Genomic DNA, 21,172 nt, shown 5'->3' with positions numbered 1-21,172 from the left:
GATATACGACATGACCCAGTGAAGACATTACCCTTGTTAGCGGTTGGGGGTCAAAGGTCAGGGGGGTCACGACCTTGCAAAATGTGCGTTTTTTGTCATAACTCGGTCAATTCTTATCCGATTTGCATGAAATCAGCACCAAACTGTTCACTGTTCTGTTCCCTACACTCCCATGCCAAGTACAGAACAGTAGCTGCGGCGAAGGTATGTGCTCTACCGAGTGCCCGTTCTAGTTGACCTTGTGCTGCACCAAATCGAATAAGATAGATCCCCTTTCAATTGCCCAAAACCTCCATTGCCAACTGTATTGCCAACTGCATTCGCCCTCCATTACGCACGCGGTCAACTCGGGGAAGAAGGGTGTGGCCCAACTCGTCATCAGGAGGAGGAGTGAGCCAGCCCCGATAAACCAACCAAGAATGAGGGGTTTGGCCTGAGAGGGCGGAGAGAGAACGATTGAGGAGGTTCGTGAAAGTTCCATGGGCGTGGATATATAACGCATCGCGCAAAGCCCCCACCTCAGTTGAGTTGAGTTGAGCTGGAGGTTTGAAGGTTTGAGGAGTGAAGGAGTCCTGTGGAGAGGTGAGCTGAGTTCTAAGGGAGGTGCGCTGAACCAAGTCAGGCTTGCGGTTCTGCCGAGAGATGACGCTGTTCAACCAGCCCCTGCGCGCGCGCAGCTTTGACGCGCTGCTACGCGTGAACCAGATTGCGGTGGAGTCGGTGGCCGCTCACTTCCAGCCCCGATGTCCCGTGCGGGATCAAGCTCCAGCCCTGCGTCCAGCTGAACCTTCCTCTCCTTCCAGCCATTCGTTCCTGCCTTCAAGTTCCCCATTCGTGTGAGTCTGCTCGTCGTCTGTCCTCTGTGTTGTCTGAGGTATAAGTTAAGCTTGTTTTAAGGATTTGCTCTGTGTCCTGCTCCTTCCATTTCTTGTATAAATGCCCTTCTTTCATTTCCTCTTATAGATAGAAATAAACCTGTGTTCTTTCCTTACTTTGGTTTCCTCTTTCACATCCGATCGTCTTTGTGATTTCCCCCATTGAGTACCTGTGGCACGATTTTGGCCAACGCTTATGAATCGGGTTAGTCATTGATAAACGGCTCATGCCGCAGTTCGCTTCGCTCGGCGCAATTAGTCAATTACGCTGCGGCACGAGCGGAAGCATTTCCTCGCTGACGGCCGGTGGTAATACTTAGGTATTAAGACTAATTGGGCTTACGACCCTACGTACCATCGGCCATCAGTGACGTCATACTTCCAGGACTGGGGGAATCGGCCAGTGTAAAAGACAAGGGGATTGACCCCCCTTGGTAAGGGGAGCGCCGACCCCAGAACCGTAACAATTGGTGTCAGGAGTGGGATTTGGACCCGAAGCAAATTTTTAACATCTAAAAAAAATTTTGGTCAAAAATTACGAGTGGCCGAAATTTTATTAAAACAGCTAAATTTTAAAATCGTGCCATGGATAATCAAGGCGACCGGATGCCGGTCGGGGAGCTAGAAGAGGGGGTAGAGTCGACCCAGGACCCCAGGGAGGCAGTGGGAGTAATGGAGGAGGAGCGCAATACACATTGGGTTGTGGAGGGTTCAGGCGCACAAGATGGTGGCCTCGCGCACGAGGTGGCAGCAGCACCATGTGGCGCAGCGCACGTGACCGCGGCAGCCACGCCCGAGGCGCCCATGGACTGGGGCCTATTCATGCTGCAAATGCAGGCCTTCATGGAAAAGAACAGGGGGCTGGGAAGCCAAATTGAAGGAATGGAAAGCAGATTGAGGGACGAAGCGAGGGGTACCAGTGAACGGTTGGGCAATCAAATTGGGGGATTGAGAGAGGGGTTAAGTAATATGGAAAATCAAATTGGGGAATTGAGGAATGATATGGGAAGCCAAATCTGGGGGCTCGACGACAAAATTGGGGGGCTAGAAGCCAAATTTGAGGGGTTAGACAATAAATTTGAGGGGTTAGACAACAGGTTGGAAAGGCTAGAAGGTAAATTAGGGGGCCAATTGGAGGACATGGGTAATCAAATTGGGGAAATGAAGGAGGGGTTAACGGGGTTGGAAAATAGAATGGCCACCCAGGAGAACCAAATGGAAGGGGTGAAGAATGGGTTAGGGGGGTTAGAAAACACCATGGAAGGCAAACTGAGGGAAATAGGGGAGCAATCCGCCCGGGAAATTAAACAAATGGGGAATCAGATAGAGGAGGTGAAAATCGGGTTGGAAGGTAAATTGGATGCCCAGAGGAATGATTTGGAACAGATGAGGGCGGCATCTACCAAAGAGATGGGGGAGGAGATCAGGCGTGGTGTGGGCGAAGAGGTCGCGGGGGTACGCGAAGAGGTGAAGCGGGGTGAGGAGCGCATGGAGAAAGAGGTGAGGAATAGTACGGCTAGGTTACAGGGGGGTATAGAGGGTCTGACGAAGGGAGTAGAACAGCTGACATTGGGACAAAAGGAATTAGGGGAGCAAGTGGAGAAGAATACGGCGGTAATCGGGGGGTTGAAGGCGACACAGAAAGTGATAAAAAAAGGAACTTATAGCGACGAAGAGGGAATGTCAGATGGTACACGAGGGGTTGACAAAGAGGTTGGACGAGGTAACAGGGGCAATGGAGACAGAACGGGAAGTAAGAACGCACATAGAGACGACCAAGGTGGCCTTAGAGGAAGAAATTGAGGAGGCGCACCGGGAAATAAAAGAGGTAAAGCAAAAATTAGAGAATGTGGAAGAGGGGGTGAGCGAAATTAAGAAGAGACGGAGGGAAACTCAGAGGGAGATAAAGGAGGAAGTGATGGATTATGTACAAGGTCTGTGCTCAAATCGTGATGATGTGCTTACTGACCAAATAAAGAGTTTGCAGGTGGCGGAGGAGGAGCGAAGACGAGGTGCCGAGGTGAGTGGCGATATAATCGGAAATGTATATGGTGTGAGGGGAGATTCAGTGGGCTTGGGTGTTGGTTTGGACCCGGGCGTTCGTGAGAGGCCGCTGGTGAGGTGTGCGACAGGTACAGAGTGTGTGGAAAGAGGAGGTGTGCAAGGATGTCCGACTATGGGGTGTTTGAGGAAAAAGTGTGCTTTCAAGAGTGAGGGTGAATGCACGACAGAGTGTGGTGGTGAGAGTGACACGGAGTACGAGTTGGTTGTGACAGGTGAGAAAGAATGTACACCTGGAATGAAAGGATGCACACCTGGAATGGTCGAGCGTGTGTGTGAATGTACACCTGAGTTGGTGGTGGCGCGAGTGCGAGAGGGCACATTGAAGCACGTGATCGGGTGTGCAGAAGAGTGCACGCCCATGGTTGTCACAGAGGACGTGACCGAGGAGTGGGCGCGAAGAGGTGTGTTGATGAGGTGTGCGAACGACGAGTGTGTGCCAAGGTGGGCAGTGGTCAGGTGTGTGACGAAGTCTGTGAGCGGAATGGTTGTACCTGGGTGGTGTGTAAGGGGATGTGCAATGACGAAGTGTATGGAGACACCTGGATGTGTGAATAAGGAACGGAACGCGTGGTGTGAGCATGCAAGTGAAGCATCGACGCTAAACGGGATAGCGGTTAGATCGACGGTTAGCCGACGCGAGCCCTCGGTCCGTGCCGGGCTTTGGGTGCTGTGAGAACCGGCAGGGATCTGTGCAACGTGGCTCCTGTTCGGAGCGCCGCGCACGATCCGCGCCGGGCCTCGCCCTGAACGGTCGCATCCGCACTCTGCTAAGCGGAGCGGGCGGCCCGGTTCGAGGGCAGGTAGGAAGGGTCACCACGGTGACCCCTTGTGGTTGCGGCGTTCCGGCCGGGTGAGATCGGGCGGGAGACCGAAACGCTTCGCGCCGAGGTGGACCTTGGGATCTCGGCCCGAGCAAACCCCCTCCCCTGAACCGAGTGCCGGACGGATCCAACTGCAGGAAACGAACCACCCGCGTTCATAGCTCGGCTTGGCGAAGCCGAGCTTTGAAAATGTAAAGACGCACCGAGGCTCAAGTTAATTGACATTTGGTAGGGATAGGGAATTGGTGATTTGCAAAATTTGATGGGTAAGATGATTGGCAAATATGATTGGCAGGTGATTGGCAAATTTTGGATTGGCAAGAATTGGAATTTGATGGGCAAAATTGATAATGGAAGATGCCCGAGGTGGTGGGATGCCAAATCCATCATCCCTCCCACCCACCGGGCACATGAGCACTAGTTATGGGGTTTTGGCAGTGTAAGCTCGCCGAGGGAGGGTTTGGATAATTGTATAGGGATCTAGAGAAATGACAATAGGTAACGGTAGAGGTAAGTAGCGACATTGTACAGGTAGCCGGGGACGTATAATATTGTTATAGATCGCGGTTAGGATGTTATAGACCGAGCGGTGGTTTAAAACCGCGACCTAACAAAACTCACCCGAACGTTGGTTGTATCGCACCCTATCTGCTCAATGAGGGAAAAGACAAAAGCGACGCAATGCAAGAGGAAAACGGAGACAAAAAAAAGGTTTGAAATATTACTACTGAATTTATTTCTACTATTTACACACAAGCAACAAAAAGCAATTCAGTTTATTTACGAGTACAAGACGCAGGTGACACAGTGCAAATTTAGCTTATCTACAGACTTAACTTATTACCCAGGACAGAACAAACAAAGACGACTCACACGGGGAATTGCAGGAATCGCAGGATGTGGATGGCTGGAGGGAGAGGGAGAGGTCCAAGGGGGGGTCCCGCCGCACAACCGGCGCGTTCAGCAGCCGCCGTTCCTGCCCCCTTTTGCGGTTGCCGGGTGTCGCTGCTGCGGCGGCCTGCAGTTGCCTTGCCAGGCCTTGTCTTACTCGCTTCTCACCACCGACTTCTCACCACCGCAACCAACTGTGACCACTGACCCTCCTTTTTGGCACCCGACTCAGACCAACTCTTCTCTCTCTCTTTCTCTCTCGGTGCAACCAACTCCTCCTCTCTCTCTCTTTTTCCGACCAACCCAGAGTGCATCTCCCTTTCTTCTTCTTCTCCTCCGCTCCACTTCCGGTTGCGCCCTTTTATAGCGCCCCCAGCGATCACGCCCCCGGCGCTTTGGACACGCCCATCGGGGCGCTCACCTCGGCCCTGGCTGGTCGCACGACCCTCGGGCTCCGCCCCGGACGACGACGGGCGGGCGCGCCCCTCCCCTCCTCTGACGAGGTGGAGACACGCCTTTCTTCCCTGACTCGAGCCTCGTGGTCAATGGCGGTTATTGGAGGGGAGGTGATTGGGAATCGAGGGCTCAGCAATGACGAGAGGGGATGTAATATGGCAATCGAGGGTCGGCAATCACGAAAGGGATAATGTGAAGGAAATGGGGATTTTTGGGGATGGGAATGGAAGGGGATCTATTCTCTTTCACTGGTGCAATGGAGTACTTCAATTAATGGGAGACACAGCCTTATCCTAAAACACAGAATAAGATATAACTATCGAACATGAATATCCTATGATTGGCTGACGTGTATGCTTGTGGACTATGGGACGCCCTTTTGATCTTACACAGCTCCGGAGGCAGGAGGCACAGCACAACAACAATAATAATAATCATACAGCACACAATAAAAAAAAAATATATACAGTCCTCATATCCACAACACTGCACTCTCCTCCTCTTAGGCACGTCCCGGGCCTACAACTTTTAGCTTTAGCGTGACACGTAGGTGTAGTTCCCTCTATTTTTAACCTGACCCTGAGTGCGACAGTCTAAACATAAATAAATGTGTCCCGCTGCTCCATTGCACCCTGCCTAACAGACTTTCGCCCACAGTTAACCGAATTGCGGAATGGTCTTCAAACTATACACTGACGGTGGGGAGCATTATTTACAATGACTCTGCTTTTATTTACAAAACTAACCCAGGACCTGTAATTGTTCTTTCTGGGGGGAGGACAGTCTGCTCTGCATCAATGCACCATTAAAGCACCCAAAAACGCACCAATACACACCCAAGCACCAATCGGTGCAGTCCCCATTGTTCAATGAATAAAATAAAACCAACAAACCCAACCCTGCAGGTGTCTCTTGCTCTTCGGCTCCCTCTGCTGGTTATCATTATTTCTTCCAGTTGTTGTCATTTCCTTTGCTTTGCTTACTGGCGGCCTATTTGCAATAAAGCTTGCCCAAACGTGTCCATTTTATTTATCTTTATTTATGGCCCACAGGGCCGACTACGTGTGGTTCACCTGTGGGGCATCGGTGCCCTGTGGCCAAGGTCCGCCAGCAAGATTTCGGGCCCTCATGGCCGGTTCCAGCAGAGGGGCCTTGCCCCAACCCATGGGGTCCATAAGTGGTGCTCGGCCACTGACATGTGGTCCATAATGTGGTGCATCGATGCAGACAGCTGGTTCTGGGAATTTCGGGCGCACAATGGCCGACCCACGCACGCTCCCCTCGGCGCCCAACGGCGCTCAGGTCCTCATGTGGGAGACAAAAAGGGGGGACAAGACAGATGAGCGAGGGGTAAGGTCTCAAGGGTACACATCAAAAAGGCAATGCAAGGCGAAATGCGTACGGAGGGCGAAGTGAGAAAGCTCGTCCCTACCGTACGTCACCCCCCTGTTACCTAGCCCACCCTTGCCCTTACCCCATATGTCCAAAACCTACACATTACCAATTCGTCACTACTGTCACGTCTTCCCCATATTTCCCCTATATCAAATTCGTCACCACAATCCCTCTACTTCAAAAATTTGCCATCATCAATTCATCATCAATCCTCATAAGGAGGCAGAGATGGAACATCAAAGCACAATGTCACACCCACGTCATGATGCGTCTCACAATCCAAAACATTTGCATCAGAAATAATTAAACATGGCATGGTGCGGAGTACCTGTCACCTCAGGTGAGTGGATGCAGATGGTGCGAGGAGATCCTTCATCCTAACTATCCTCTAAATGATTTTAACACACTTTACACTACCCGGGGTCTTTCTCTGGCCAAACCATTGGCCCTCTTACACTAGGGGTTCTAATAACCAATTCCCATTGGCCAAACTGTGGTGCTTCTCAATTTGGGGTCTCACTCCCCCGATTCATCTCCCGGTGCTCTAGCACAATTTCTGGGCTGCGACGTGTACCTCTCCCAACAGGTCTACCCACCTGCACACCTCCACCACTGTAGTTGCCACCCGAGCTTACCTAGCTCCTTACCCTAACCTAACTAACTGGGGACAGCCCTTCTCCTGGCTCTGTCACCCCATGGTGCCCTCTGGCACTGGGCTACCCGGGTCCGTCCTCCGGATCCTCGGGCCCCATCCACAACAACTACTACCGGCTCCCAGAGCCCACCTGCGGCCTCACCTGGCCGACATCCTTACAGTGGTGGAGTGCCCAAACCAACTACACACACTAACAGGCTACACGCCCAGCCATTTCCACAACACCAACGCACCCATCCACATACCATTCTGTCACCCGCACCACAGATGCCAATATCCAACCACAATTTACCTATACCCTCTACCTAACACTTGCACTACCCGCCCCGGGTATCCGTGATGGGGGTCCACTCTTCCCCCATTCACACCTTCGCACCATCCACTCCACTCCACAATTTCCACCATACTCACTCCACGACCATCCATTCCAATACTCCATACCATTTATTCCATACACCTGTCTTTCATTCACCTGTCGTTGCACACCTGTGCAATCCTACCTGGTGCCACCTGCACCCTCCTCCTCTTCCTGGACCATTTGGTCAACACAACACGCAATCACCACTACTTCCTCATACACTGCTCCATTCACCTGTCAGTTGCACACCTGTGCAATCACACCTGTTCCATTCTCACCTGTCCAATCCTCACACACACGGCATCATCTCAGCTAACTACTCCCCTCTGAAACTCGCGCTTCCCAGTCGCCCCTTTTAACTATTGCGCTCCCACGTCATTATAATCCACACTAAGCTATCTGCGTCCCCACTACAGGTATCAGTCACTAACTACCCTTATCGTCACCTAATGTCATCTTCTAGAGCCCTATCAATATAACCTAACCCACCCGGGCTAGTTTTCACTGCCATACACCCCATAATCTATTGCTCCTTTGCCCCCACCTGTGAGGGATGGTGGATTTGCCATCCCACCACATCGGGGGTCTCTCACTACCAATTTCGCTCGTCCAAATCCAACAATTCAAAAATTTTCCATTTACTGCCAATTCTATTCACTTTTCTAAATTTCGTTTTAAATCACTATCACTATCACCATCACCCGTCTACTTATTACATCCTCTCGGTGCGCCAATTCACATCTACAGCCCGGCTTCGTACAGCCGAGCACTGAACGCGGATTCTTTTGTGCTGGCGGCTGGATGCGTCCCGCATTCGGGGCAGGGGCGGGGGCTTACCCGGGCCGAGATCCCACGCATCACCTCGGCGTGGAGCCATCCAATGTCCCGATCTCGACCTGCCGGCACGTCTCAACAAAACGTGGTCGCCATAGCGACCCTTCCTATCCAGCCGCCCGCTCCGCCTAGTGGAGCCCGGCCGCGGCCGTTCAAAGCGAGGCCCAGCACGCACCGAGGGCCCGATTCGGCTATAAGTCGTTCTAAACTCTACCCCGTCTAACGTCGATGCTTCACCTGGACGCTTACACCCCGCAGCCCGTTCCTTGCTCACACATCCAGCTGTGCCCATGCTCCTCGTACCTTTCCTTACACACCCAGGTACACCCATTCCACTCACAGCCTTGGTCACACACCTGACCACCGAACACTTTGGCACACATTCGTTGCTCGCACACCTCACCAATACACCGCTTCGCGCCCCCTCCTCGGTCACCTCCTCTGTGACAATCACAGGTGTGCCCTCATTCGCACACCCAACCACGTGCCTCACCACCAACTCCAGCGTGCATTCCCACTCACGCTCTACCATTCCAGGTGTGCATCCTTCCATCCCAGGTGTACATCCTCGCTCACCTGTCACAACCAACTCACGCTCCGTTTCACTCTCACTACTCTCACCTCCACTCTTGACAACGCACTCTTTCCTCATGCACCTGTCCGTTACACACCTTTCTCGCGCACACTCTCCCGTTACACCCTCTGTAACACTCACCACAGACGTACGCTTTCTTGTTACATCCTCTGTAACACTCACCACAGGTGTACACTCTCTCGTTACTTCCTCCGTAACACTCACCACACCGCGCTTCCATGTACCCCCTCGCACACGCGCTCCGACCGGCTCACTCCTGACGGCACACTCACCCCTCGGCGTGCACTTTTTCCTCACACACCCCATGGTCGGACATTCTCGCACACCTCTTTTTTCGCACACCTGTCCTGTCACACACTTCACCAACGGCCTTTCACGAACACCCGGATCCAAACCAATCCCCAAGCCGACTGAATCTCCCCTCACATCATGTACATTGCCACTCACCTCCGTACCTTGTCTCTGCACCTCCTTTGCCACCTGCAAACTTTTTATTTGGTTAGTGAGCATCTCATCATGATTTGAACACAGACCTTGTACATATTCCATGACTTCCTCCTTTATCTCCCTCTTAGTTTCCCTCCGTCTCTTTTTAATTTCACTCACCCCTTCTTCCACCTCCTCTAATTTTTCCTTTACCTCCTTCATCTCCCGGTGCGCCCCTTCTATCTCTTCCTCTATCGCTACTTTAACCGTTTCTACGTGCGTCCTTACCTCCCGGTCCTTCGTCTCCATTGCTTCTGTCACCTCTTCCAACCTCTTCGTCAATCCCTCATGTACCATTTGACATTCCTTTTGTGTCGCTATTAATTCATTTTTTATGTCCTTTTGTGTTGCTTTTAAACCCCCGATGATTGCTGTGTTCTTTTCCACTTGGTCCGTTAGTTCCTTTTGTCCCACTGTCAGCTGTTCTACTCCTTTCGTCAGATCTTCTATTCCCCCCTGTAACTTTGCCGTATTATTTCTCACCTCTTTCTCTATACGCTTTTCGCCTCGCTTTACCTCCTCGCGCAGCCCCGAGACCTCCTCACTCACCCCTCGTCGTATTTCCTCCATCTGGTTCCCCATCTGTTCGATTTCCCGGGCGGATTGTTCCCCTATTTCCCGCATTTTGTCCTCCATCCTATTTTCTAACCCCATTAACCCATTTTTCACCCCCTCTAACTGATTCTCCTGGGCAGCCATTCTATTTTCCACCCCCGTTAACCCATGTTTCACCCCTTCTATCCCATTGTCTAACCCCTCAAATTTCTTGTCTAACTCCTTAAAATTATTGTCTAACCCCTCAACGGTACCCCTTGCTTCGTCCCTCATTACCCCCATTTGGCCCTCCAATCGCTCACCCTGAGCATCCATCCGGTTCCCCATTACCCCCATTTGGTTTCCCATTACCCCCATTTGGCCCCCCACCCCATCCTATCCATTTTTGCATTCAGTTGGGTCAAGAATAATCTGAGGTCAAACCCGGTTTGCCCAGCGTCCCCAGCCGCCACCGCAGGCTCGCCCTCCGCGGCGCCGCTATTTTGGGACCCTTCAACCACGTGAGCGAGCGCGCCATTTTGCGCGCCTGATATTCCCGCAACCACATTGCCATTTTCCTCCTCCCTTTCTTCCCCGAAGTCCTGGGTTACTTCCAACCCCTCTATCTCTCCCACCGGCATCCCGTCGCCTTGGACAGCCATGGCGCGATTTCAAAATTCGGGCTTTTCCTTTAAAACAAAACAAATTTCGTACTTTATAATTTTGAGCGCGTGAAGCGCGCTCCGGGTCGATCTCACTCCCCGACACCAATTGTTATAGATCGCGGTTAGGATGTTATAGACCGAGCGGTGGTTTAAAACCGCGACCTAACAAAACTCACCCGATTCCACCCGAACGTTGGTTGTATCGCACCCTAGCTGCTCAATGAGGGAAAAGACAAAAGCGACGCAATGCAAGAGGAAAACGGAGACAAAAAAAAGGTTTGAAATATTACTACTGAATTTATTTCTACTATTTACACACAAGCAACAAAAAGCAATTCAGTTTATTTACAAGTACAAGACGCAGGTGACACAGTGCAAATTTAGCTTATCTACAGACTTAACTTATTACCCAGGACAGAACAAACAAAGACGACTCACACGGGGAATTGCAGGAATCGCAGGATGTGGATGGCTGGAGGGAGAGGGAGAGGTCCAAGGGGGGGTCCCGCCGCACAACCGGCGCGTTCAGCAGCCGCCGTTCCTGCCCCCTTTTGCGGTTGCCGGGTGTCGCTGCTGCGGCGGCCTGCAGTTGCCTTGCCAGGCCTTGTCTTACTCGCTTCTCACCACCGACTTCTCACCACCGCAACCAACTGTGACCACTGACCCTCCTTTTTGGCACCCGACTCAGACCAACTCTTCTCTCTCTCTTTCTCTCTCGGTGCAACCAACTCCTCCTCTCTCTCTCTTTCTCCGACCAACCCAGAGTGCATCTCCCTTTCTTCTTCTTCTCCTCCGCTCCACTTCCGGTTGCGCCCTTTTATAGCGCCCCCAGCGATCACGCCCCCGGCGCTTTGGACACGCCCATCGGGGCGCTCACCTCGGCCCTGGCTGGTCGCACGACCCTCGGGCTCCGCCCCGGACGACGACGGGCGGGCGCGCCCCTCCCCTCCTCTGACGAGGTGGAGACACGCCTTTCTTCCCTGACTCGAGCCTCGTGGTCAATGGCGGTTATTGGAGGGGAGGTGATTGGGAATCGAGGGCTCAGCAATGACGAGAGGGGATGTAATATGGCAATCGAGGGTCGGCAATCACGAAAGGGGGGTGTGAAGGAAATGGGGATTTTTGGGGATGGGAATGGAAGGGGATCTATTCTCTTTCACTGGTGCAATGGAGTACTTCAATTAATGGGAGACACAGCCTTATCCTAAAACACAGAATAAGATATAACTATCGAACATGAATATCCTATGATTGGCTGACGTGTATGCTTGTGGACTATGGGACGCCCTTTTGATCTTACACAGCTCCGGAGGCAGGAGGCACAGCACAACAACAATAATAATAATCATACAGCACACAATAAAAAAAATATATATACAGTCCTCATATCCACAACAATATATTAGTTGGATTATAACGACGAGGGAGCGCGATAATATAATGGGCGACTGGGAAGCGCAAGTTTCAGAAGGGAGTAGTCAGCTTAGATGATGCAGTGTGTTTGTGGTTTATTGAATGAGGAATTGGTATGGAAGTTTTGCGTGTGAGCATGTTGAGCAAATGAGGAATTGAGGGGCAATGCTCGGGAGAGATGTGTGTATGAGCGTGGGAGAATTTGGGTGCCTGAGGCAATGGTTTGGAGAGTTAGAAGTGTATGGTGAAAAGTCCGATTGTGGGTTGTATTGAGCGTGGAAGTGTATGGAGCAGTGTATGAGGAATAATTGTGATTGTGCATTGTATTGAGTGAATGAAGAAGCCTGGGAGGAAGGAGGGTGCAGGTGGCACCAGGTGTGATTGCACAGGTGTGCAAATTCAGGTGAGAATGGTTGTGAGGAATAAATGGTATGGAATACATGAAGTGTGGAATGGATGGTGTGGAGTGAGTATGGTGGAAAATGTGGAGTGGAGTGGTTGGTGCGAAGGGAGTGTATGGGGAGGATGGACCCCTATCACGAATACCCGGGGAGGGTAGTTTACGAGTTAGGTAGAGGGTATAGGAAAATTGTGGTTGGATATTGGCATCTGTGGTGCGTGTGGAAGAATGGTGTTTGGATGGGTGCATTAGTGACGTGGAAATGGCTGGGCGTGTGGCCTGTTAGTGTGTGTAGTTAAATGGGCACTCCGCCACTGTTAGGATGTCGGCCAGGTGAGGCCGCAGGTAGGCTCTGGAAGCCGGTAGAGTTGTGAATGGGGCCCGAGGATCCGGAGGACGGACCCGGGTAGCCCAGTGCCAGAGAGGGCACCGAAGGGGTAAGTGCCAAGGAGGGCCTTCCCCAGTTAGATAGGTTAGGGAAAGGAGCAGGTAAGCTCGGAGGCAACTGCAGTGGCGGAGGTGTGCAGGTGGGTAGACCTGCTGGGAGAGCCACACGACCCAGTCCTGAAATTGTGCGAAGGCACAGGGAGTTGAACCGGGGGAGTGAGACCCCATATTGATGAGCACCACAGTTTGGTCAATGGGAGTTTGGTTCTTAAAACCGCATAGAGTAAGACGGCCAATGGTTTTGCCGGGAAAGACCCCGGGTAGTGTAAAGTGTGTTAATGTCATTTAGAAGGTAGATAGGATTGAAAATCTCCTTGCACCATCCACATCCACTCACCTGAGGTGACGACGGTGCTCCACACAGTGCCATGGTTATTGTTTTTTTTGTGCAGATGTTTTAGAAATGTGAGACGCATCATGACGTGGGTGTGACATTGTGGTGATGTTCCATCTCTTCCTCCTTAAGAGGAATTGATGAGAAATTTGAATTTATGGCAAATTTGGTTAGTGGGATTGTGACGACTAATTTGGTATTAGGAGATATGGGGAAGACGTGACGGTAGTGACGAATTTGTAAATGTGTAGGTTTTGTAAATATGGGTAAGGGCAAGGGTGGAGTAGGTGACAGGGGGGGGGGGGTGACGTACGGTAGGGACGAGCTTTCTCACTTCGCTCTCCGTGCGCACCTCGTTCTGCATTGCCTTGATTGATGTGTACCCTTGCGCCCTTGCCTCGCTAATTCTGCTTTGTCTTCCTTCCCAGACCCATGGATCGTGCTCTCTGGGCACTAAGGGGGAGCGTGCGGGAGGCCGCGTCTGTGTGCCCGAATCCCCGCAACCAGCTGCTTGCATCGATGCACCACTTTATGGACCACGTTGTTGAGGCCAAGCACCACCATATTGACCACGGTACTGTGGCCGAGCACCACTGATGGACCCCACGTGTTGGGGCCTAGCCCCTCTGCTGGGACCGGCCACGATGGCCCAAGGGAGATCTTGCTTGCGGACCTCTGTGAGGTGGCACCAAGCCCACAGGTGAACCACCCATAGTTGGCCCCTGCTGGCCATAATTAAGAGAAAAGCAGACGCGTTGTGTGCCCTTTTTATTTTTCAAATAGGCCGCAAGCAAAGAACATCAAGAACATCGGCCCAGCAGCCAAGAACATCGGCCCAGCTGAGAAGACGTCATCGTTTATGAATAACCAATGTGATTACATATTTACATATTATGTTACATATTTATGTGAATGTATGTGGATTACCATTCAGGTCTTTGCTTATCCGTGTGTAGTATATTAAGGGTTGTTGTGATTGGAGGGTCAGGAGCCCTTCTGAACAAGTGGCCGGAAACGGAAGTGACCGGAAACGGAAGAGAAAAAGACACGAGGAAAAAAAGGACGAGTATTCTTCTTCCTCGCCCCGCACCGACGAAAGGTGGGATTGATTGAGCCGTGTGGAAAAGCGGCGTTCCGAAGCCCGCCTGGCGAGAGGAATCACCGGGACGTGTACCTGCCCGGTGGAGACGTCAAGTTGACGTGGGGCCGTGCATCGACCCCGCGTCTGGCACCGTTCCCAACACCGTCTAAAAAGGACGCGTACGGGTCGCCCGTTGGGGCCTAACACGCCTGGCAAGCGGCGTGGGGCTTGTGGCTTGCTTTCCCGTCCCCGCGTCGCGTGGCCGCGAGGGGCTGTAGCCGGGGTGCCGGGTACGATACCTGCCCGGTGGAAACACGTCCACCCGGGGTTCGTTCAACCGCCCGAGTGCGGCGACGCTGACTATCATCTTGGTCAGGAGGGGCCCAGAGATATTGTGCGGGACCGAGACCAAAAGGGTGTCGTGAGTACTCACCGGGACACACGTATATAAGATGGCCATCTTACTCATAGGGAATTGATTGTGGCTGGGGAATTGTTGATGGTAGTGTATGGTGGATTGCTCGGGGAAAATCTCCGTGGTTGTGTCATTGAAATATTGTTGATGGTTGTGTATTGTTGATTGCTCGGGGAAAATCTCCGTGGTTGTGTCATTGAAATTGTATGGTATCATTACCATTGGAAATATATCCTTGAACATCAGTTGTCTCCTGGGTGAAATTCATATGGATTGCGTGGCGAAAGCGCATATATAATACAGCTTGCTGGCGGAGTTCCTCTCACGGTCCGGGGGTCACCGAGACCAGGTATTCATCGAGGGGACCACGTAACAGTAAGGGCAAGGGTGGAGTAGGTGACAGGGGGGGGTGACGTACGGTAGGGACGAGCTTTCTCACTTCGCTCTCCGTGCGCACCTCGTTCTGCATTGCCTTGATTGATGTGTACCCTTGCGCCCTTGCCTCGCTAATTCTGCTTTGTCTTCCTTCCCCGACCCATGGATCGTGCTCTCTGGGCACTAAGGGGGAGCGTGCGGGAGGCCGCGTCTGTGTGCCCGAATCCCCGCAACCAGCTGCTTGCATCGATGCACCACTTTATGGACCACGTTGTTGTGGCCAAGCACCACCATATGGACCACGGTACTGTGGCCGAGCACCACTGATGGACCCCACGTGTTGGGGCCTAGCCCCTCTGCTGGGACCGGCCACGATGGCCCAAGGGAGATCTTGCTTGCGGACCTCTGTGAGGTGGCACCAAGCCCACAGGTGAACCACCCATAGTTGGCCCCTGCTGGCCATAATTAAGAGAAAAGCAGACGCGTTGTGTGCCCTTTTTATTTTTCAAATAGGCCGCAAGCAAAGAACATCAAGAACATCGGCCCAGCAGCCAAGAACATCGGCCCAGCTGAGAAGACGTCATCGTTTATGAATAACCAATGTGATGACTGTGCACCGGATGGTGCTTTATGGTGCTTTATGGTGCTTTGGTGTTTATTGGTGCTGGTGCGTCGATGCAGTGCATGCTGTCTCCTCCCTCCCACAGGATTTTCTTTTGCGTCTCCTGAAAGAGAAAATGACAGGTCCTGGGTTGCGTTTTGTAAATAATGAAATAGTGTAACTTGTAAATAATGCTCCCCACCGTTCATGTTTAGTTTGAAAACCATTCCGCAATTCGGTTATTCTGTGGGTGTGAATCTGTTAGGCAGGGTGCAGCGCAACAGCGGGACATATTTATTTGTGTTTTAAAATTGTTGCACTCAGGGTCAGCTTAATTGTAGAGGGAATTACACCTGAGTGTCACACTAAGTTAAAGTTTTGTCGGCCCGAGTCGTGCCGTGGGGAATGAGGGTGCTGTGTTACGCTTTCTAGAACCTTCACTTTATCAAATTTAGTATTAAAATCCCTAATAACCACCCTTTGTATATTTCCCCCTTAATTGGCTGTTAATTGAAATGAGTGCACCTTAGCTCGTCCATCGCACACACGTAGGCCACCATAGAACCTCTCTATAGTTATTTCTTTATTATGTGTATCAGTTAAGGCTCTGTTTTCCACTAGTTGACCTTGCGCTGCACCAAATCAAATAAGATAGATCCCCTTTCAATTGCCCAAAACCTCCATTGCCAACTGTATTGCCAACTGCATTCGCCCTCCATTACGCACGCGGTCAACTCGGGGAAGAAGGGTGTGGCCCCACCTCGTCATCAGGAGGAGGAGTGAGCCAGCCCTGATCAACCAACCAAGAATGAGGGGTTTGGCCTGAGAGGGCGGAGAGAGAACGATCGAGGAGGTTCGTGGAAGTTCCATGGGCGTGGATATATAACGCGTCGCGCAAAGCCCCCACCTCAGTTGAGTTGAGCTGGAGGTTTGAAGGTTTGAGGAGTGAAGGAGTCCTGTGGAGAGGTGAGCTGAGTTCTAAGGGAGGTGCGCTGAACCAAGTCAGGCTTGCGGTTCTGCCGAGAGACGACGCTGTTCAACCAGCCCCTGCGCGCGCGCAGCTTTGACGCGCTGCTACGCGTGAACCAGATTGCGGTGGAGTCGGTGGCCGCTCACTTCCAGCCCCGACGTCCCGTGCGGGATCAAGCTCCAGCCCTGCGTCCAGCTGAACCTTCCTCTCCTTCCAGCCATTCGTTCCTGCCTTCAAGTTCCCCATTCGTGTGAGTCTGCTCGTCGTCTGTCCTCTGTGTTGTCTGAGGTATAAGTTAAGCTTGTTTTAAGGATTTGCTCTGTGTCCTGCTCCTTCCATTTCTTGTATAAATGCCCTTCTTTCATTTCCTCTTATAGATAGAAATAAACCTGTGTTCTTTCCTTACTTTGGTTTCCTCTTTCACATCCGATCGTCTTTGTGATTTCCCCCATTGAGTACCTGTGGCACGATTTTGGCCACTGCTTATGAATCGGGTTAGTCATTGATAAACGGCTCACGCCGCAGTTCGCTTTTCGCTCGGCGCAATTAGTCAATTACGCTGCGGCACGAGCGGAAGCATTTCCTCGCTGACGGCCGGTGGTAATACTTAGGTATTAAGACTAATTGGGCTTACGACCCTACGTACCATCGGCCATCAGTGACGTCATACTTCCAGGACTGGGGGAATCGGCCAGTGTAAAAGACAAGGGGATTGACCCCCCCCTTGGTAAGGGGAGCGCCGACCCCAGAACCGTAACAGTAATATTACGTTGATGGGGGAGGACAGAGATTACCTTAGAAGAGATAGAACTGTGCAGGAATAACATGGACCGCGTGTGAGTCGAAAGCCAATCTCGATGTAAAGGAAGTACGTTCTTATGTGTATATCTGCTAATGTTGGCTTAAGGAATGTGTTTGAATGGGCACGATACGAGGGTCGTGCTTGTGATAAGATAGAAAGGGATTAAAGTTACGGAAACGTGTGTAAAACCTCATGTAAACTTCCACCGGGCGTGCCGGGTGACATCTCTGTTGAACATTGTTCACAAAAGCCCAGAAAATCGAGGCAGAAAGCAGTGGAGGCATTCCACTCGGCAGAAGGAGAGAGGGGGCGGAGCTATAATCGTCTCCTGCATGGGGGTGGAGCTCCAAGCCTGGAGGAGGGGCAAGCGTTGTCAAGGGAGACGAGGGAGGAGAAAAAGAGAGGCGAGTTCGTTGTGCTGAAAGGAGCGGGAACTGTTGTGAGAGGATTGCACCATCTGTGAGGAGAACTAAAGGACTGGAGAGGAGCGCTCGCAGGCTGAGGAGAGATGTAAGGATTAAGGAGGTCGTCCTGCTTAACTGCTTTGGACCTGGTGTTGTCTTCGTCCTCCCCTCCAGTATTATTCAGTCCAGCCATGCTATCCAGTTTAGGATAATCCAATCTAATGGAATCTAGTCCGGTTTGCTCGGTCCACGCCACTCGCATTCCCACCTCGCCGGTGCCATTCCGTGCACGTTAAGAAGTCCATGTGAAGCCGCAAAATAAATTCATTCAGTAGAGCGGAGGTCATACACCGACACCGATGCTGTATTTTGATAATTATAAACTGAAAGGTAAAAGATTGGTTTAAAAACAACTCCCAAGCACTTCCGGTGATGTCACTTCCGGTTTCCTGAGAGGCACGCGCTGAGTTTGTTTGTTGTACGGTAGTTTCATGATACGAACTGGAGATCTTAATCAACTTAAGTACGTCCACGAGAACATATGTACCATCCGGTTCTTGTACATCCATCGGAAATCCGATCGTATGTCGTGTGACGTAACATGTCGTGACATCGTAACAACGATCTCCGGAATAGCGACTTCACTTGTCATTTTCAATGTCCCTCCTTTGACATGCTGGGAACCGAAAGTGAGATCGAAACAGGGTCGTGCTTACATAAGGGGACATTTGGACCTTCACTGCCGTGTTGTATCATCTTATATACTTCATGCAGGGCGATTTAACTGATGGACGTGAACCTGGGGCTGGAGGACCCGTCCACCGTCACTTGTGGTTGACTCGTCGATGGACGTTCGAAATCCTACGTCGTATTTCACGAGGAGCATGCGGGTTATCGCCAGCACCTTGATCGAATTACAAATTCCTGTCACCGAGAGTGAAACGTAAGGTGGGACAGTGGCGTGCAGGTATGATCCTCCATGACGGGCCTCCTAGCTGTCACGTGGCCTGGCATGTCATGTGGCACACTCGCCTTCATCAATGTGTGTGCCATTCCCCAGATGGACGTCAAACTGGAAATCCCATCTGCCGGCATTAGTTGTTGGATCTTAAAGATCCCACGGTCTCCTTCTCGAAGAGTAGGTGAGCTATCACCGGCACTCTAGCCAAATTCCTCGCTTAACTACTTCTGGTAAGGCAATGGCAAACCACCCAGGATAATCCTTGGTCAGGAAGCAGCTTCGGGGTCACCGATACTCTGTGAAGCAGAGTACATCAAGACAGAAGGAGAGACAGAGAGATCGTCAAATGTCAGGCCTGGCCTGCCAGTTCGTGAATGACTTTATTTTTGTGTACATGACTTGGGCCAAAATAATTCTCCCAGTTGATCCCACATGGTGAGGTAGTTGTAGTTGAAGTACGTGCGCGTTTGTTGGAAGCATAACCCGATTTACACTTACCGGTTAGGGTGCCGGCTTGGGATCCTCGGGTCCTTGGTTCGAATCCTGGTTGATCGCCGAATTAATTCCCTGTGTGTCGCAAGAGGTGACCAACAGGGTTGGCGGCAGGAAGGGCATCCGGCCGTAAAACATTGCTTCAAAAAGGGGCCCACGGTGCCCGAAAAAAGACCAACCACCGCTCTACGGGGAAAAATGGCCTCCAAAGGCGGTTCCTTATGTTATCCCGATTAACAACGAGTACCATAACACAAACTGGAATATCTTGAATGGAATCGTTAAGATTTTTGAGAATTCCATTGCATCGTGTTCTGTGTGATCTACAGTATCAAGATGGCCCATAACAGTGCCTTGTTGGTCCAACTGCAACAGAAGGCAGTGGAGGCGGATGCTTTGATCAGTAGTCTGAAGGTGCAGTTGGCAGATCTCCATCAGAAAACAAGTGAGCTCGTTTCAACAACCTTTGTTACAGTAGTTTCTGATACAAACTGAAGTCTGTGCCAAATTACACATTTCCAAACAATCTATGTATAATCGTGGGGAAGTATGTTGTATGCATGTATCATCTACTCCTCCAGGAGGATTTGGCCTTGGAAGCTGTAACTTTTCGGGATTAATGAAGCCATCCTGAAGTTGTACACGTGCAAGTTTCGATTGATTCCATCGTTTTGAATTTTTTTTTTCCCTCCATGGCATTTTCTTCCTTTGGGGGTGGGTGGGAGAGGAGGGAGGAGTGATGAAATTAGAATTTTTTGAGATATATAAGCACGACGTATTATACATGCAGATAAGCAGAAGGCATGTTTTTGCTTCCTCTACAACAACACAACATGCATTTTAAGGCCATTTTCCCTGCTAGAGCGGGGGTTAGCCTTGCGGTCCCCATGACAATCCTCTCCATTTTGCCCTATTTTCTGCATCTCTCCTTGTTAACCCCCTTGCCCGCATTTCTTCTTCCACCATCTTTAGCCAAGTCTTTTTCGGTCTTCCCCGTCCTCTACTTCCTTCTACATTCATTTCCATCACTCTTCTCAACCAGTCACTTTCATCCTTCCTCAACACATGACCAAACCATCTCAACCTGTTTCTCTTCACAGCATCAATCACAGGCTCTATTCCCATCATCTTTCGCAATTCATCATTTGTCTTCCTCTCTCTCAACGATACTCCACACATCCACCGAACCATTCGCATTTCCACCCTTTCCAGCCTTCGTTGCTGTTCTAAGTTCATTACCCATGTCTCGCTCCCATAAATCATAACACTTCTCACATGCAGCATACACCTTTCCCTTCAGCTTCAACGACACTCCCCTCATCATCAGCACACCACTCAGTTCCCGAAACTTCTTCCATGCACATCTCACTCTAGCAACCGTTGCCGAGTCTGATCCACCTTCTCCATTCAGCATGTCGCCAGGCAGCAAAATGTTTTCACACCGTCCAGTTTCACGCCGTCTCCAAGATCCAACTCAACATTTTCTTTATCTGCAGCTCCCTCTGTGCACACCTTACATTTGAATGTAGCTGCCACACTGGTTAATGTCCCTCTCAGACCACTACATTTTTGATGAACCCACTCAGCGCACATTGTACATTGAATGGAGTTCACTCCGACACCCTTCCTGCACACAGCACAGGGCCACTTCCCAGTTCTTTCCACCTCACCACATGCTTTACCACTTGCCATCACCTTCGTCTTTCCGATATTCACCTTCAGACCTTTTGTCTCCATACATTCCTTCCACTTCTTCATCTTTTCCTTCAGTCCATCCATACTTTCCGCAATTAACACCAGATCATCTGCATACAACAATGCCCAGGGGAAACCCTCCCTTATGTTCTA

The 21,172-nt window shown here is 51.1% G+C and overlaps 2 protein-coding genes across 9 annotated transcripts in view; both read left to right on the top strand.

The window, feature by feature from the left end:
* Nucleotides 1–21,172, top strand: part of LOC137437793 (transcription elongation factor A N-terminal and central domain-containing protein) — a 115,553-nt gene that overhangs the window by 5,359 nt on the left and 89,022 nt on the right. The window lies entirely within an intron of this gene.
* LOC137437797 (aminoacyl tRNA synthase complex-interacting multifunctional protein 1-like) overlaps nt 15,373–21,172 on the top strand; it is a 172,012-nt gene continuing 166,212 nt past the window's right edge. The window contains exons 1-2 of one of the 8 annotated variants that reach the window (XM_078768629.1): nt 15,373–15,524; nt 19,654–19,769. In XM_078768629.1, the coding sequence (XP_078624755.1) occupies nt 15,421–15,524; nt 19,654–19,769 (220 nt within the window). In that variant the 5' untranslated portion in view covers nt 15,373–15,420. The other 7 variants (XM_078768622.1, XM_078768624.1, XM_078768630.1 and 4 more) reach the window with 7 other exon arrangements.

Source organism: Myxine glutinosa, assembly GCF_964187855.1.
Source record: "Myxine glutinosa chromosome 12 unlocalized genomic scaffold, kmMyxGlut1.1 SUPER_12_unloc_1, whole genome shotgun sequence".
NCBI lineage: Eukaryota > Metazoa > Chordata > Myxini > Myxiniformes > Myxinidae > Myxine > Myxine glutinosa.
This window is presented reverse-complemented; position numbering and strand designations above follow the sequence as displayed.